Source organism: Scyliorhinus canicula, chromosome 10, assembly GCF_902713615.1.
Source record: "Scyliorhinus canicula chromosome 10, sScyCan1.1, whole genome shotgun sequence".
Lineage (NCBI taxonomy): Eukaryota > Metazoa > Chordata > Chondrichthyes > Carcharhiniformes > Scyliorhinidae > Scyliorhinus > Scyliorhinus canicula.
This window is the reverse complement of record NC_052155.1, coordinates 85,966,911-85,984,233: the sequence shown is the minus strand read 5'-3', so window position 1 is coordinate 85,984,233 and position 17,323 is coordinate 85,966,911. Positions and strand designations below refer to the sequence as shown.

General features: G+C 46.6%; 1 protein-coding gene across 7 annotated transcripts in view; it reads right to left on the bottom strand.

The window, feature by feature from the left end:
- The window catches only part of spidr (scaffold protein involved in DNA repair), a 417,755-nt gene that overhangs the window by 221,697 nt on the left and 178,735 nt on the right, over positions 1 to 17,323 (bottom strand). For all 7 annotated transcript variants that reach the window (XM_038809295.1, XM_038809300.1, XM_038809296.1 and 4 more), the window contains one exon: positions 9,228 to 9,447. In XM_038809295.1, coding sequence (XP_038665223.1) covers positions 9,228 to 9,447 — 220 coding nt within the window. The remainder of the gene's footprint in view (positions 1 to 9,227; positions 9,448 to 17,323) is intronic.

Below are 17,323 nucleotides of genomic sequence, written 5' to 3'. Positions count from 1 at the left end.
CCTGACTGCATGCTGCCTATCCCTTTGACCAGCTCCTCCAGCTCAATCGGCGCCCCCAGCCCCTCCACCTGTCCCTCCTCCACCTTCGGAAATCTCAGCCTATCCAAGAAGCGCCCCATTCCCCCCCCCTCTCCACCGGGGGCTCGGACCGGTACAGTTCCCCATAAAAGTCCCTGAAGACCCCATTAATGTCCACCCCCCTTCGCACCACATTGCCTCCCCTATCCGTCACTCCAGCAATCTCCCTGGCCGCGTCTCGTTTACGTAGCTGATGCGCCAGCATCCTACTCGCCTTCTCCCCATATTCGTACACCGCTCCCTGTGCTTTCCTCCACTGAGCTCCCGCCTTTCCGGTGGTCAGCAAGTCGAACTTGGCCTGCAGGTTACGTCGCTCCCCCAACAGTCCCTCCTCTGGAGCCTCCGCGTAGCTCCTGTCCACCCTCACCATCTCCCCCACCAACCTCTCCCTCTCTCTTTGCTCTCACCTCTCCCTATGGGCTCGGATGGAAATCAACTCCCCTCTAATCACCGCCTTCAATGCCTCCCAAACCATCCCCACCCGGACCTCCCCATTATCATTGGCCTTTAAGTACCTCTTGATACACCCCTGAACCCGCCCGCCCACCTTCTCATCCGCCAGCAGTCCCACCTCCAGGCGCCAGAGCGGGCGCTGGTCCCTCGCCTCCCCCAGCTCAAGGTCTACCCAGTGCGGGGCATGGTCCGAAATGACTATGGCCGAATACTCGACATCCTTCACCCTCGAAATCAGCCCCCTGCTCAGGACAAAAAAATCGATCCGGGGATAGGCTTTATGCACGTGGGAAAAAAAAGAATACTCCCTGGCCCTCGGCCTTGCGAACCTCCAAGGATCCACCCCTCCCATCTGGTCCATAAACCCCCTCAACACCTTAGCCGCCGCAGGCCTCCTGCACGTCCTGGACATGGATCGATCCAATGGGGGATCCAGCATTGTGTTAAAGTCCCCCCCCCAGTATCAGGCCCCCCGTCTCTAGATCTGGAATGCGGCCCAGCATACGCCGCATAAAACCCGCATCGTCCCAATTTGGGGCATAGACATTCACCAGCACCACCCGCTCCCCTTGCAACTTGCCGCTCACCATCACATACCTCCCTCCACTGTCAGCCACCACCTTAGAAGCCTCAAACGGCACCCTTTTTCCCACCAGAATCGCCACCCCCCCGATTTTTTGCATCCAGCCCCGAATGAAACACCTGGCCTACCCAGCCCTTCCTCAGTCTAACCTGGTCTGCCACCTTCAGGTGCGTCTCCTGGAGCAAAGCCACGTCCGCCTTCAGCCCCTTCAGGTGCATAAATACCCGGCCCGTTTGACCAGCCCATTCAGCCCCCTCACATTTCAAGCTATCAGCCGGATCAGAGGGCTCCCTGCCCCCCTCCCCTGCCGACTAGCCATGACCCGTCCCCTGCCGGCCTCAGGCCAGGCTCGGCCCGTTCCCCATGGTGGCAAACCCCCACCCCGGCCCCCCCTGCCGACTTCCGCTCCTTCCTGGCCATTTCAGCAGCAACCTGGTAGCCCCCCCCCAGGCTAGGACCCCTCCCAGCCGCGTTACTCCCTCCGTAGCACTCCCGTGAGCCAGCTAACTTCTGCTGACCCCGGCAGCTCCCGCCACACCTCCGACCCCTCCCAACGTGGGGCTACTCCTCCTCACCCAGACCCATCAGCAGACCCTCCTCTTCCCCCTCCCGCTCTTGCGCGGGAAAAAAGCCCGCGCTTCTCAGCTCCGACCCCGCCCCCATCCACCCTCAGCACGGGAAACAGAAGAAAAGCCCGCGCTTTCCCTCTGCCCGACCCCGCCCCCGCAAAAAAAGACAGCACCCCACCCACCCTAGAAACAACACACAACCAGCTTAAAAAAGCATGAAACAGCATAAAACAAAGACCTTTCCCACCAAAAGTTAACACCAGTTATTTACAAACTCCCGACCCTCAGTCAGAGTCCAACTTCTCAGCCCGCACAAAGGCCCACGCCTCCTCCGGGGACTCAAAATAAAAGTGCCGGTCCTTGTAGGTGACCCACATGTCAAACTTCACACTCTTTCTGTGGAGCACCGCCTTTGTCCGGTTGTAACCGCCCTTCCGCTTGGCCACCTCCGCACTCCAGTCCTGGTAGATCCGCACTACCGTGTTCTCCCACTTGCTGCTCCACTCCTTCTTGGCCCACCTAAGCACGCACTCTCGGTCAACAAACCGGTGGAACCGCACCAGCACCGCTTGTGGCGGCTCATTCGGTTTGGGCCTCCTGGCCAGTATTCTGTGGGCCTCCTCCAGCTCCAGGGGCCCCTGGAAGGACCCAGCTCCCATCAGCGAGTTCAACAAGACGACCACATAGGCCCCCAGGTCTGACCCTTCCAGCCCCCCCGTGAGGCCCAGGATCAGCAAAGTTTTCCGCCTCGACCGGTTCTCCATCTCCTCGAACCGCTCCTGCCACTTCTTGTGGAGCGCCTCGTGCATCTCCACCTTTCATGAGAGGGCCGCGACCTCATCCTCTCTTTCGGAGGCTTGTTGTCGGAGTTCCCGGATCTCCACCCTCTGGGCTGTCTGCGTCGCCAGCAGCTTGTCCGTATTAGCCTTCAGCGAGTCTAGCAGCTCCACTTTGAGCTCCTGAAAACAGTTCTGGAGAGTCTCCTGCTGCACCTGCGCCCACTGCCTCCATTCCTCGAGGCCTCCGCCGGCCACCATCTTGATTCTCTTACCCCGCTTTTTCTTAGGCGCTGCCACCGCTATTCTGCTGGCCCCGGTTCTGGTCAAGACCATAGACCACTGGGGATCCGCTGCAGACACCTTCCCACGTCGGGAACCGTCGAGCAAGTACCAGCTGGGGCCCTTAAAAGAGCCCAAAAGTCCGTTCCTGGCGGAGCTGCCGAACGTGCGGCTTAGCTCCGCATAGCCGCAACCGAAGTCAAAAGTTTACATTTTCTAACCACTGTCAGAACAGGTGAGATAATTAGTGACTTTGTTTTTGGTAACATTTAAATCTCATCAATTTGCTGTGAATCAACCTTTTCAAATTTAGCTCCATTCTATACGTCTTGTGTTGTCTTCTATCTAGACTGCAAAGAATGTGACAAGTCAGAAATGAGTATATAAACAAAAGGTATATATTAATAATGAGGTCACCAAGTTAAATTTTTCAGAGGGGTAAAAAGAGCTTGCAAATGGAAATTCAACCACTCCTAAAGCTTGAACAAAATACTACAATAAAAATGATACATCATATGTTGCATGACATTACTTCTTTCTGTATACAAGAATATATCCTACCCATGAAAAATCTATAATGGGTCTGTTAGCAATTATACCCATGTAATGTTGCAAAAATATTGTTTCTAGCAGACACTTTGGTAATCTCACATATTTGCTGTGGCACAATGTTGTAATATCTGAATGTCATAATTTTAGGACAATGGGGAAGAGGGGAAGTTCAGGGTGCAGCTTGACTTATTTATGGGAAGGCTAAATTGTTTTGTGTGTAGGAAGGTATCTTTCATTTTGTGCATGGGCTTGGATTCTTGCACAAGGGGATATTTGGATTTACTATCTATCAGGCCTCGCATGGGCCCGTTCACCGGTTTGGACACATGGGGTTGGATTTTACTTTTTTGACTGGCTGAAGGAGACTGAGCCGGACGCGTACGGCCCATTGTTTCTTCATGTCAAATAAAGCATGCCTCAGCCAGTTAGTGGCTGTCCAGCAGGAAAGTGGCCAACTAACTCCGGGAAGGATAAGTTTCACATCCAATCAGGCCTTTAAATACAGATGTCTGGTAAAAGGCGGGTGAGTCCGTAACTCTCAGTCATGGCCACTCATTTAAAGCATCCTGGAACAGATTGATGGCAGATGCAAAGGAAATCTTGGATTTGGAAGAGAAAAAAGAAAAAGGACGATTAAATACATTAAACCACTGGAGCAGCAACACGGATAATAGTATGTGACGCCAACACAACTGAAGTTGCAGCAGGTAAGAGCATTTTATTTCCATTTTGGAAACTTTATGCCAGCAGTATCTCATTCAGGACCCTTGCTAGGGAGGAAAGAACATCTGAGCACACCTGTTCCATTTTCCTTCTGAATAACAAGTGCTCTGAAAAAGTCTAATTCTACCCTTTAACTCTTTTGGTCCGTTCAGAGGAATCTCAACTGTGCAGCTTGAAGCACTCGCACACCCTCAGCTGCTACAGAAAATGGAGGTAGAGCAAATGGAGACACCCAGAACAAGTATGGGCTCATGGTTCAATGAGGATTCCTTGTGACTCCTCCTCGAGGCTGTGAATGATTGGCATAGGTGCTCATGCTAAGCAATGGAAAGTAACCTCTCTGTTTGACCAAAGCAGCCTGGTGGAGGTTGCAAAGCAGATCAGCAGCTTTGGAGTCATCCAAAGGACTTGTTTATTGTGCTGTAAGAGGCTGAATGATGTCTTACGATTGACCGGTGTGTCAGGTGTGGGATTGCAAATGTCTGGGCCAAGTGTCAGGTGTGGGATTGCAAATGTCTGGGCCAAGTGCAGTCAGTGGTCAGAAGCAGACATACCACACTGCATGGTACTGCATGGCACTGGAGATTCTGAAATGTGTTTGCGAAGATCACTGCGAAGTGTTGACTGCAGACAATGGACATGTAGGGCACACAAATGAATGTATAAGATTCATTGCAATGTCCCTTTTTCTTTGCAGGAGAAGTGGGCATCTAATGTCCGCGTGAGGGCAAGAATGGAAGAGAAGTGCCAAACCTTGCCATTTTTACTCATGTGGAGGAGGAAGTACTGCAGTTGGCAATCAATTAATAGTGTAGGATCATTGACCATGGAAAGGTTGGAGCACAATCCTGGTGTGGTGAGAGTCCACGAGCTAATAACTCTCTCCTAGAAAGTCTGTGCTGAATGTGAATGGGGGTAAAGGGATGTGGAGGGAACATTGACATTGTGACTTTGGCGACTTGCAGCATTTGGGGAGCAATGGGTGTGTCAATCTTAAAGGGGCTGAGGTTTAAACCCTGATTACCATTTTCCAATGGTGAGAGTGTTTGTATGTAGGAGGTGTGTGTCAGTAAAGTCAAATGATGATGGTGCCTTTCTTAATCTGTGATTCTTGCCACTACACGTGAAACCCCAGCGGCAGCAGCTACTAGCCTGAGGGACTGGAGGACAACGATGCCTCAGATGATGCTGTCATATCCTTATGCAGTACAGCACAGAACCACAACACCAGCACAGTTACATGCCCCTTAGTGGGTATAAGCAAGTTGACAGAAAAGGATCCACAGTGGTGCAAGCGCATCACAGTAGACAGTAGTCAGAGCAATTATCAGAGACTGAGATGGTGCAGGCCTCTAGCACTCTGGAACTGTCTAAATGTTGAGCTCCAGGCTGCTGACAAACCTCTGTTGTTGATCGTAAGGAGCCAGTTGCTGGATGTACAGGACGAGGTATATGGAGATGTGGCAGAGTTTTTATCCAGGTTGTGTGCACTGGCATAGACAATGGAGTCCATCCAGGTCATGAGCGATGCAATCTCTCGTTGTTCAGAATGGGTGGCTTCCTTCATTGAGAAACTGGTGACTGTCATGGAGGACCAACCCCAGAAGCTCGTTGATGGGATACAGGGTATGCTCTCTGACCTGTATTCCATCATTTTGTATCTGAGCGCTAGTGCCAAGAGCCAAGGTGACAGCAGGAATCCCATCCAAGAAAGGTTCATCCTGGATCCTTTTAGGAAAGCAGTCAGGACCAAATGACACTCATGGTAGTGGATATGCAGCTGCTGTCGCTATCAGGGGCACCTTGTATTGTGCTCCTGATAGGGCAGCTTCTCCTGTGCCCCTCTGACAATGATACCAGAATGCCTTGAAGTGCCACCGTGGCGAAGACCACACACTGGGGTTATCAGAGCTTCTGGTGTTCAGAGGACGGCCGCTAAAGTCAACCCAGGCAAAGTACATAAGAGTCAGCAGCCTATCGTCAGTACAGCAGGTAGCGAAAGGGTGAATAGAATGCTCGAGTACCCATGAAAGGTTTACGAGAACAGATTAGTCATGCATGGGTTTAGAAGCGTGAATTGTGCAGATGTTTTATTTGCAAAAGTATTGCTTACCTTATGTATTAAATGTTTATTGTGTGTTCGTGCTACTCTTGCTTCATTTGTGTTTTATCAATGCGTTGTTATGATGCTGATTGAGTTACAGCTATCAAGGAAGTCTGTGCTCATGTAGGTGCCTCTGAACAGCCTCATTTGGTGTTTAATCACTGGCACATGGCCAGCCTGCCCTGGCATTGATGCATGGGAGATACAAAGAGGGGAGTACAGCAAAGATGTTATTATCGAGTGAATTACACATTGTTAGTTAAATTTTTGCATATTAAGAAATTCCCGAGTCTCTTTGGCATCCAAAGCCTTCTGTGAACCAGTTACCGCAGTTGGTTGGCATAGCTCGCCCTCATCAAAAGACCACCCTCAGGCCCCTCAGCTGAGGATATGGTTCACTCCACTACATCACCACTGACAGGGCCTCTCCTCTCTGGCGTGCCAGGTTGTGTAAGGCATAGCAGATGATGACGGCGATAAATAATACACGTGCAGGAGAATATTGAAGAGCATCCACCTGCATGGTCCAAATTTCTAAATTCATTTTGAGCATGACAATGGTCTGCTTGATGATTACCCTGGTAGATGCGTGGCTCTCTTGTACAGGTTGTACAGGGGTCATGAGCCATCTCTCAAACAGAGATCCCTCATCTCCCTGAAGCCAACCATCCAAAGGTTCTGGTGGACAGAGCATCCCTAGCAACTGGGAATGCCTAAGTATGTAGAAGTCGTGACTATTTTCAGGATAGTGGGTACAAATCTGCTGTTAATGGTCATAAACAAGTTGGGCATTGGTTGAAAGGAACCCTTTTCTGTTGACAAAGGCCCTTGGATGTCCTAATGATGCTTCAATGGCAACATAGGTGCAATCCATGACCCCTTGAACTTTGAAGAATCCAGCTATGTTTGCAAAGCCTCTGGCTCTCTCGGCTTGACTGGCGTTGTCTGTGCTGAATTTGAAGAAGATTAAAACTATCACAACGATGGTTGTAAGATTCCGCAAAGGTATCCAGAAAAAAATTAAAGGCCACTGTCACCTTCAAAGCAGCAGGCATTGGATGGCCACCAACACAATTGGAAGCTATCTCCCCAGCCAACATGTCACTCTGCGATGTAATTCTTTCTCCCTGGAGAGATACGGTCTTCAAATGCACTTGTGGTCTGTCATCTGAAGGTATGTCATCCTTGCCACAATCTGGAGGCAATATGGTATCATCCCCTATCTCTGGGTGTCAGCTTCTGTTGTCTCTCTTGTGCAGACCCTTTCTCAGCAGTTGGTCCCTCACCTACTTGTACCACAAAGTGCACCTGTCGCTGAATAGCTTCCCTCCTCAGTCTTCTTCTCTTCCATTATTCATCACTGGAAGAGCAGCCTCCTCCAGAGTGCAATATGCTCATTGGGGACATCAAACTTAGTACTATCCTGGAGGCGCAAGGTTACAATAACCCTGACTGGAGGTCTCCTTTCTCTTTATGAAACACTCTCTGCAGCTTCTTACCCATCGAGGTGAGTTGATCACTGTGTTGCGACAAGGCCTCTTCCACTCCCTTCAGTTTCTCACCCTACTCCCGCACCTCGGCCGATGTCTTCGACACCATCACCTTCACCGGGGCAATCGCCTCCTCCACCAGCACCTTCAATGCTGCCATCATCTCCTTCCTCATCACCACCATGCGCCTTGCGAACTGTTTTTCAAGTTCCACAACCATCAGATCGGTTATCTTTTCTGTCGTGAACATGTGCGGCCCCAGCCAGCGATCCAGCATCCGCCATCCTTCCAGTTGCAGAGCCGACCCTTCCACTCAACTGTGAACCTACATTTGCCCCCTTCTTAACGGCAGCTTTCCTTTGGGTATTGGACATCTTTCTTCCTTATGGCTTCCTGCACTTATTTCACCAAAAATTACCCCTGGGACCGGGAATTAAATTCTAAAAAAATCAAGCCTTATGCAAGAGCCATCCAACATGCGACCTCCTAAAATTAGTGCACTTGCTCTCGTCTTCCTCTTGATAAAAAAAAATTAATGGCAGCCAGATGTAGGTGACTGCATTGTATCCTACATATAACCTGCACTGAGTTCCTAATGGAGAGTGGCCTTCAGACCCAGGTTTAAGCCACCTCCTGTTGCAAGAGCTCTAACTTTTATGCATCAAGAGCTGTACCTTCCCTTATATTTCCTCATGTTTTTTAAACAATTACTTTTCTACTACCAGTACAAATATCCCTTTAACAGAAAGTTGTAGATTCATGGTAAGTTTTTACTTTCCAACCACTATGCTGGAGACCAAGTACCCATATATGTGAGTTGACAAGTGAAATTATGGAAAGGCATCATCGACATCACAAATTTGGCCAAGGCAGCCTACTGAGTTGCAGCAGCAGACAAATGCAAGACCATTTTGGTCACAACAGAACAGTTCTTTTTTTGTTTTAGGAGCTTTACCATCAATGTGCTGCACTGTGAAAAAAATAACCATAATTTGTGGCAAAACAGTGCAGCAAGGTGGGGCAGTGGTTAGCACTGCTACCTCACGGTGCTGAGGTACCAGGTTCCATCCCAGCCCTGGGTCACTGACCGTGTGGAGTTTTCACATTCTCCCCGTGCCTGCGTGGGTCTCACCCCCACAACCCAAAAAGATGTGCAGAATAGGTGGATTGGCCACTCTAAATTGCCCCTTAATTGGAAAAAAAAATCGAATACTCTAAATTTATTTTAAAATAAATAAATAATTTGTGGCAAAACTATGTTTTCCTGTAACCAATATGCACTGAAAGAAATTATATGCATATAAACTGTTACATCTAAGCAAAACAGTAATATACCAGGGCAGTGCAATCTACAGAGCAATATTTCAACAAAACCTTGACAAATCCCTTATCTAGGTATCTAATAATTCACAGCACATCAGTTCAGGACTATGACACTTTCATCCACTGACATCCATTATTTAGTTGCAGGGCATTTTTATTTCAAAACAACCCTTATTTGATCCTTAACATTATTATCAGATGCAAATTATGGTAAGATTTATTAATTCAACTTAATAATTTGTTCAAGAAACAAATGAACTGACTTGTATTTGGGGAAGGATAGATAACACTCACCATGGTGGATAGATGTGAACAATATCTCCTGCACAGATCCCTAGATAAGATGTTGTTTCTCTTGTGAATAAAACCTTCAGTGGGATTTTACTGGTGCATTCATAATTTTCAACAGCCTGGTCTGTGGAGGTTTTCATCAACGGCTGACACAAAGCTACAAACATTGAACATTCTTCATGCAATTCCAAAATTTTCACCATCAAAATGTCAGCTTTCCCACCTGTAATCAAGAGAGACAAAAATACTCTGTTTTTAGGAATTAAGTTTTTTTTCTGAAAATATTTTTATTGAAGATTTCATTTCATAAAACTAAACAAACTAAACAAATCCACACAAACAAAATACCATTTACAAAGCGCTACCGTTGAGGAGAGAAAAAAACCCAACCATAAACCCATCACTCTCCCCGACCCACCGACTGTTAGGAAATCCTGAAGATAAAAGGCAAAAGTCGCCACCTCCGGCCGGCCGGCCCAAGCCCAGTACTCACCCAAGACAGCCACTAGGCTCTAGGACTTAAAAGCCCTTAGAGTCAATCATATCACCACCCCACACCTCCCTCTTCTCCTTCTTATCGTGAACAAAGCATTCCAGAAAAACAACTCCCTCCTCTCTCCGCCCACCAAACAAATAAGCTAGGTTCCCTGAACCTTGTTCCAGCAGGTCTTACAAGCCGCAGCCCCTCCTCCCACCTCATGCCCGTTCACTAGCTGAAACTTTACAGCTAGCAAAGGTAACCCCCCACCAAAGGTGTATGTTCAAAGAACAAAGAAAAGCAATGCCACCCAACCCATACGTGCTATGGATGAGTAATCAAAGCCCAACACACTTACAATACTTAAAATTCCCCCAGGGGGCCATATATTCCTCATTCTGTTGCCCTGATCACCACCGTCCGACAACAGTAGCACCCTCAATCCCAAACGTACCACAGATACTATAACCCCTCCCATACCACCCCCCTCCCAAACGTCCTCATTAAAGTCCCAATCAAATCCATTCAATCAAATCCAAGTCAATGTTCCTTGACAAAAGCCTCTGCCTTCTCTGACGTATTGAAAAAATGATCTTTTGACCGAAAAGTCACTCTCAACCCTGCCGGGCGCACCACTTCAAATCTGACTCCACTCCTACATAGCGCTGACTTTGCTTTATTAAAAGCCGCAAGCCGCTTCACCAACCACACTCCAACATCTTGATACATCCTGATGATGCTTCCTTCCCACCTCGAGTTCCGATTCATTTTGGCCCATTGCAGAACCTGCTCCCTTTCCTAGAAGCTGTGGAATCTAATAATCACCACCCGAACCGACTCAATCACCCGAGGCTTCCGCCGGAGTATTTGGTGAGCCCGATCCAACTCTGGAGGGGATAATCATCCGTCCCCATCCCCCAAAAGCTTGGAAAACATTTGAGAAAATTACTCAATTGGCTTCGGGCCCACCATCCCCTCTGGCAACCCCACGATTCTAAGGTTCCGTCTCCTCAACCAGTTCTCCACATTATCCAACTTTGCCCTCAGAATCTTGTTCCACTCCTCTACTAGCAATATCTCAGCTTCCAATGAGATGATTCGCTCCCCATGCCATGACAAGGTCACCTCCATACCCTTCAGCACTCGCCCTACTCCTTCACGGTCTCCGAGGTCTTTTCCAGTTTCTACTGAACAAGCCCAAGTACCTCCTCAATTGACCACTTAAGGGTTTCCATCATCACCCTGCCCCTCAAAATGCTTCGCAACGTGTTTTTCAAACTCCTGCGCCATTACCTCAGTCAGCGTTTCTAACGTGCTATGAGCAACCATACCCAAGGCCAGATCCACCGCCTTCTCTCCTGCTGAGCTTTGCGGGTTTTCTAGTTTCGTCGAACGATTGTCCCCTACAATCTTCTTGCTACCAACCTTCTTCATAGATTGCGGCATATTTTCGGCAACAAATTCTTTATCTCATATGATGGGCCAGTTTTAGTAATCAAAATCCCCAGGAACCAGGTTAAACAGTCCAAATAACAAAAACCACAGCGGGAGCTACCTTATGTGCAACCTTCTCCCACCAGTTGCCACCGGAAGTCCTAGTTTTCACTTTGCATGCATATTTTATGCCCTTCTTTATTTGCCTGGCCTGGTGCTTCTACTGCAGGAGTCGTTACACAAACTGTTCTTAGGCTGTCACCAATGCCTCCATGCAGCCATTTGTCTGGACGGACCGGGAACTGCTATCTGTAATTAGTGATTTATTTTTCCTCACTTTGAAACTCAGATATAAACAGAACAGTACATGTTAAGCCAGTGAGATCACGGTTGATCTGTGACCTAATTTCAGATGCCTGCCTTTGCCCCATATTCCACAATACCTTTGATTAATTTCTGTTAACCAATTTCAGATTTAAAATTAACAATTGACCCAGCTATTTTTACAACAGAGTCTCAAACTTCTATCACTCTTTGAAGGTAGAAATGATTCCCACCGACACTTCCGAAAGGTCTTGGACAGCCGAATAAGAGTTTTTGGTATATTTGGGTGTGCCCTTCTCTTCTGTATATGTATATATATATATATATACACACACATATTTCTTATTCTGTGTACATAATGGTAAATATACATTGTTCAAAAACCCAATAAAAAAACATTTATAAAAAAAAATTATAGTCTATCTGCCAAATTCTTACAAATACATTTACCAGTAATTCTATAGACAAAATCTGCATGCAAAAAACTGGGGTTTCTACTAATTGAAAAGGTGTGCCAATCACTTCTCGGCCTTTTGGTTAAGATGAGCATGAGGTCAGGTGCAATGCCTGGTTATGGTACGTCTCTCTTGTGAGGATCATGAATTGGATTCAATTTGAATTGTTTTTTGGAGCAGGCAAGGAGCTAGTTTAGGGAATTGTCATTGTCCACACTCTGATCTCTGGCAGGGGGGTGGGTCGCAGGGAAGCTAGTGGGCACCATCTGATAACAACTTTGATAAAGGAATAATCAAAAAAAAGAACAGTTGCGCCCGTTAACCTAGCTGAGCCTCAGTTCATAGGGATTATTAAAACATTGTACTGGATCTCCAGCTGCTATGTAGATGTATGAACTAAGACTGTAATGAGATCAGGAGTTGAATGGCCCTGGTGGAACCCAAACAAAGTGTCAGTCAGCAGGCTGTTTCTGAGTAAGTGGCGTTTGACAGCCCATTCCATCACTTTACTGACGATGAAAGTAGAGTGATGGGGAGGATATTAGCCAAGTTGGATTTGTCCTGCCTTTTGTGGACTTTGGAAATTTTCCACATTGCTGGTTTGATGCCTGTGTTGTAATTGTACTGGAACAGCTAAAGATACAGTTAGTGCTGGAGCACACACCTTCAGTACTATTGCTGAAATTTGTCAGAGGCACGTAACCATTGCAGTGTCCAGAATCTTCAGCCATTTCTTTCTAGCATGAGCAATGAATCACATTTGGGAATATTTGTGCAACCTCCTCCTTCAGAGAGTTGTTTAAATGTCCACTACCATTGATGACCAGATGTGGTTGGATTTTGAATAACATTTTTAAATGCTTATGTGTTTTAATATTGCACAGGGAGGACTTAAAATTAGAAGATTTAATAAGTCCAAAGATGTGCAAGTCAGGTAGATTGGCCATGCTAAATTGCCCCTCAGTGTCCAGGGATTTGCAGGTCGGCCTTTATCAATTCGCAGGGTTACTGGGATAGGGCAGGGGCGTGGGCCTAGGTAGGGTACTCTTTCGGAGGGCTGGTTTAAACGCGATGTGCCGAATGACCTCTTTCTGCACTTTAGGGATTCTGTGATTCTATGCATATAGCTTAGCTGCCAATGTCGTTTAATGATTGGATATTATCTGAAGACCTGTGGACAATGATGTAAATATGTAAAAAAAAATATAATAAAGAGCGAGCAGGGAGAATAAAGAATGAGAACAAATCATTGGAAGACTGAAGAGGAAAATAAACAAAGAAAGTGAAGAGCTTCAGTTCAAAATAGAGCCTAAGCTGTAAATAAGATACATTCCCATAAGGGAGAAAGGTAAGGGAACCAAAGCTAGAGACACCAGGATGCCAAAAGAGATGAGAATATAACGAAGCAGAAAAGTGGGTATATAGCATATGTTAGGTTGATAATATAATTGAGAGCAGGGCCGAATATAGAAAGTTCAAAAGGCAGGTGAAAAGGGAGATAGGAGGAGTAAAGTATGAACAAGAGTGGAGACTGGCAATTGATATAAAAAGGAATCTAAAAATCCTCTGTAGGTATATAAAGAGTGAAAGATTATTTAAAGGAAGAGTGGGGCTGATTAGGGGCCAAACAGAGGATCTATGCATGGAGGCAGAGAACATGGCTGAGGTACTAATTGAGTACTTTGTAGCTGTATTTACCAACCAAGGAGATGTTGCCAAAGCCATAGTGAAAGAGAAGTAACATGAGTCACAGGATGGACTAAAAATTAGTGAAGAGGAGGTACACAGACTCGCAGTACTTAAAGTTAATGAGTTACCAGGACTGGATGAGATGTATCCGAGGATGGGGAGGGCAGAAATTGAGTAGGTACTGGTCCATAAATGGAGGTAATGCAAAAGAACTGGAGAACTGTAAATGTCAAAAGAGGACACAAAGAAAAATCCAATACCTACAAGACTGTCAGTTTAACATTGGTGATGAGAAAGTTTTTAGAAATGATGATCCAGGATAAAATTAATAGTTACTTGAACAAGGGTGAATTAATTAAGAAAAGGCAGCAAGAATTTGTTAAATGAAAATCATCTGTGTTTTTCCTGACGAGATAAGAACATTTTTTGCAAGGAACATAAAAGAACTGGAAAAGCTTCTATATATATATATATGAAAATGAAAAAGATTAGTGAAGCTTGAAACTGGAGAATTGCTGAAGAAAAAGGAAATAGAGGAGCAATTAAACAACTAGTTTTGTCTTCAGAAAAGAGGACACAAATAACTTCTCAGAAATGCTAGGGAAGCAAGAGTCTAGTGAGGAGGAATTGAAGGAAATTAGTATTATTGAAAAACTGTGGAGACGTTAATAGAACTGAAAGCTGATAAAACCCCAGGGCCTGATAATCTACATCCCAGGTACTAAAGGAGGTGACCATGGAAATAGTGGACACATTGGTTGTCATCTTCCAAAATTCAGCAGATTCTGGAACAGTCCCAGCAGATTGGAAGGTGGCAGGTGCAACCGCATTATTTTAAAAGGAGGGAGAAGGAAAACAGGGAAATACAGACCGGTTGGCATCAGTAGTAGGAAGATGCTAGAGTCTATTATAAAGGATGTGATAACAAAGGTAGTGTCCAAAGCAGGAGTGGGGGAGGGGAAGGTATCGGAAATATATAAAGTGCTTATGGATTGGGAGGGAGCCCCGATAGATGAGGTGAAGTGGAAGTGGGAGGAAGAGTTGGGTGGGGAGTTGGAGGCTGAGTTATGGGAGGACGCCCTGAGGTGAGTCGTTGTGTGCCACGCTTAGCCTGATACAATTTAAGGTGGTCCACAGAGTGCACATGACGGTGGCCCAGATGAGCAGGCTCTTTGAAGGGGTGGAGGATAGGTGTGGGCGGTGTGAGGGGGAGGGGGTTTCTTTGGTAAAAATTAAGCTGTCAGCAGTGCGGGGGGGCGGAGGGTTTAAAAAGGCGAGGAATGGGAAGTTGGACAAGGTGGGGTAAGGTTTGTGGGGAATTGGGATTGAGGAGTTGTTTATGTAAGCCATGTTGGCTGGGTTTTTATTGTTGGTTTCGTGCGTGGTTGCTTATTTTGTTAAAACCTCTGATACAAATGCCTTAATAAAATATTTTTCAAAAAAAAGGATGTGAAAACAAGACACTCAAAAATCATCAATGGGATTAGACAAAATCAACATGGATTTGTAAACGGGAAATCATGTTTGACAGATCTATAGGAGTTTTCTGAGGACGTAACTAGTAGACTAGATAAAGGTGAACCAGTGGATGTGGTGTATTTGGATTTTATAAAGTTTTTGATACAATCCCACATAATGTTCAAAATTAAAGTGCATGGGATTGGGTGTAATATACTGGCATGGATTGAGAATCGATTAGCAGACAAGAAACAGACAGTGGGAATTAAAAAAAAATTCAGATTGGCAGGCGATGACAAGTGTGGTATTGCAGGTATCAGTGCTTGGGCCCCAGGTATCACAATATACATCAACAATTTGGATGATGAAAGCAAATGTACTACTACTACAATAACTAATAATAATAACATAATAATAATCGCTTATTGTCACAAGTAGGCTTCAATGAAGTTACTGTGAAAAGCCCCCCGTCGCCACATTCCGGCGCCTGTTCGGGGAGGCCAGTACTATTCACAAGTTTGCTGATAACATAAAACCAGCTGGAATTGAGTGGTGAGGAGCAAGCTAAGAGGCTTCATGCAATTTGGACAAGTTGAGTGGGCAAATACATGGCAGGTGTAGTATAATATCGATAAATGTTAAGTTATTTGCTTCGGTTGGCAAAACAGAATGGCAGAGAATTATTTAAATGGTGAAAGACAGGGAAATGTTGATGCACAAGGGAACCTGGGTGCCCTTGTACACCAATTACTCAAAGCAAGCATGCAGGTGCAGTAAACAGTTAGGAAGGCAAATGGTATGTTGGCCATCATTGCAAAAGGATTTGAGTACAAGAACAAAGATGTCTTTCTGGATACTTACAGGGCCTTGGTGAGACAACATCTGCCATATTGTATGCAATCTTCCATACAACGAATACAGCAAAGGTTTACGAGGCAGCTTCCTGGGAAGGCAGAATTGTCGTGTGTGGAGAGATTGGGTTGTATTCACTGTAGTTTAAGTATGTGAGGGGATCTCATTGAAACATAATAAATTCTGACAGGGCTGGACAGACTGGATGCAAGACGATGTTTCCGGACGCCCGGTAGAGCTCTGTAGGGGGAAGACGTGCACGGGGCAGCTCCTGCTAAAGGACTAAACTTTCAAGGTTTTTTTTTGTTTTGTTTGTTTAGTCCCGGGGATATTTTTATTCTTAAAAAAAAAGAAAGAACCCACGCAGCGCTCCCCCGGAGGTACGAACAGAAAGAGAGAGAAAAAAGCCACAAGGGACCGGACTGACGGTAAGCTGAGGCCCGTGGGAGAAATAACTGTGTGAAAGGAGCTGAAGAATATTTTTAAAAGGTGCGGGAGGAACCGGGGACCAGCCCGGAGCAATTATTGCGAAGCTGCCCCGGTTCCAAGACCGGGACAGAATCCTAAAGTGGGCCCGGCAAACGAAACAGAGCATGTGGGAAGGGAAGACCATAAGGGTGTATCAGGACATTGGGGCGGACCTGGCCAAAAAAAGGGCTGAATTCAACAAGGCGAAATCAGCACTGCACAAAAGCAAGGTAAAATTTGGGATGTTATTCCCGGCCAAACTCTGGGTAACATTTGAGGGGAAAGAGCTATATTTTAACACCCCAGCGGCGGCTGATGAGTTTCTTAGAGCGAACAAGCTGGGGGAGGAGCACAGGCAACCAAAGTGAAAGACATGGGGACAGAAAAGAAAGGGAAAACCAAAACAAAGAGCCGAGGATTAACCGCAAACAAAGACAATGGATCATGAACTGCGCACACGTGTGTTATGCCTTGCACGGGACTGTGCTGTGTTGTCTCAGAGCTTGTCTCCTCTCTCAATGCAATGGGGGAGTGGAGTGAAGGAAATACGGGTAAAGAAAGCAAACAGGAGGGCGAGATAAGGGCCAGTAGGAGAAAGGTTAAACAGGGCCAGAACTGGGCGAATATTGGGAGGAGGGCCACCGTACTAGCAAGGAAGGCCAGCACGGGAGGGCAGGAAGGAAGGAGGGCCGCGGCGTAACCTACGCAGGGGAGGGAGAGCGCCTGGCACAAAAAGGGGAGGGGGGGGGCAGAAGGGGGAGGAAAACATGGGGGGGGGGGGAGAAACAAAGGGACAGGGGCTGGGGGGAGGAGTCTGGGGGAGAACGCAGAACAAAAGAGAAGCAAAGAGAAGGGTGAGATAGTGAAGCAGGACAGACACAGGCCTCAGCAGGTATGGAACAGGGCGAGGAACCAAGAGGGTGCCGCAAACAGCCACTCGA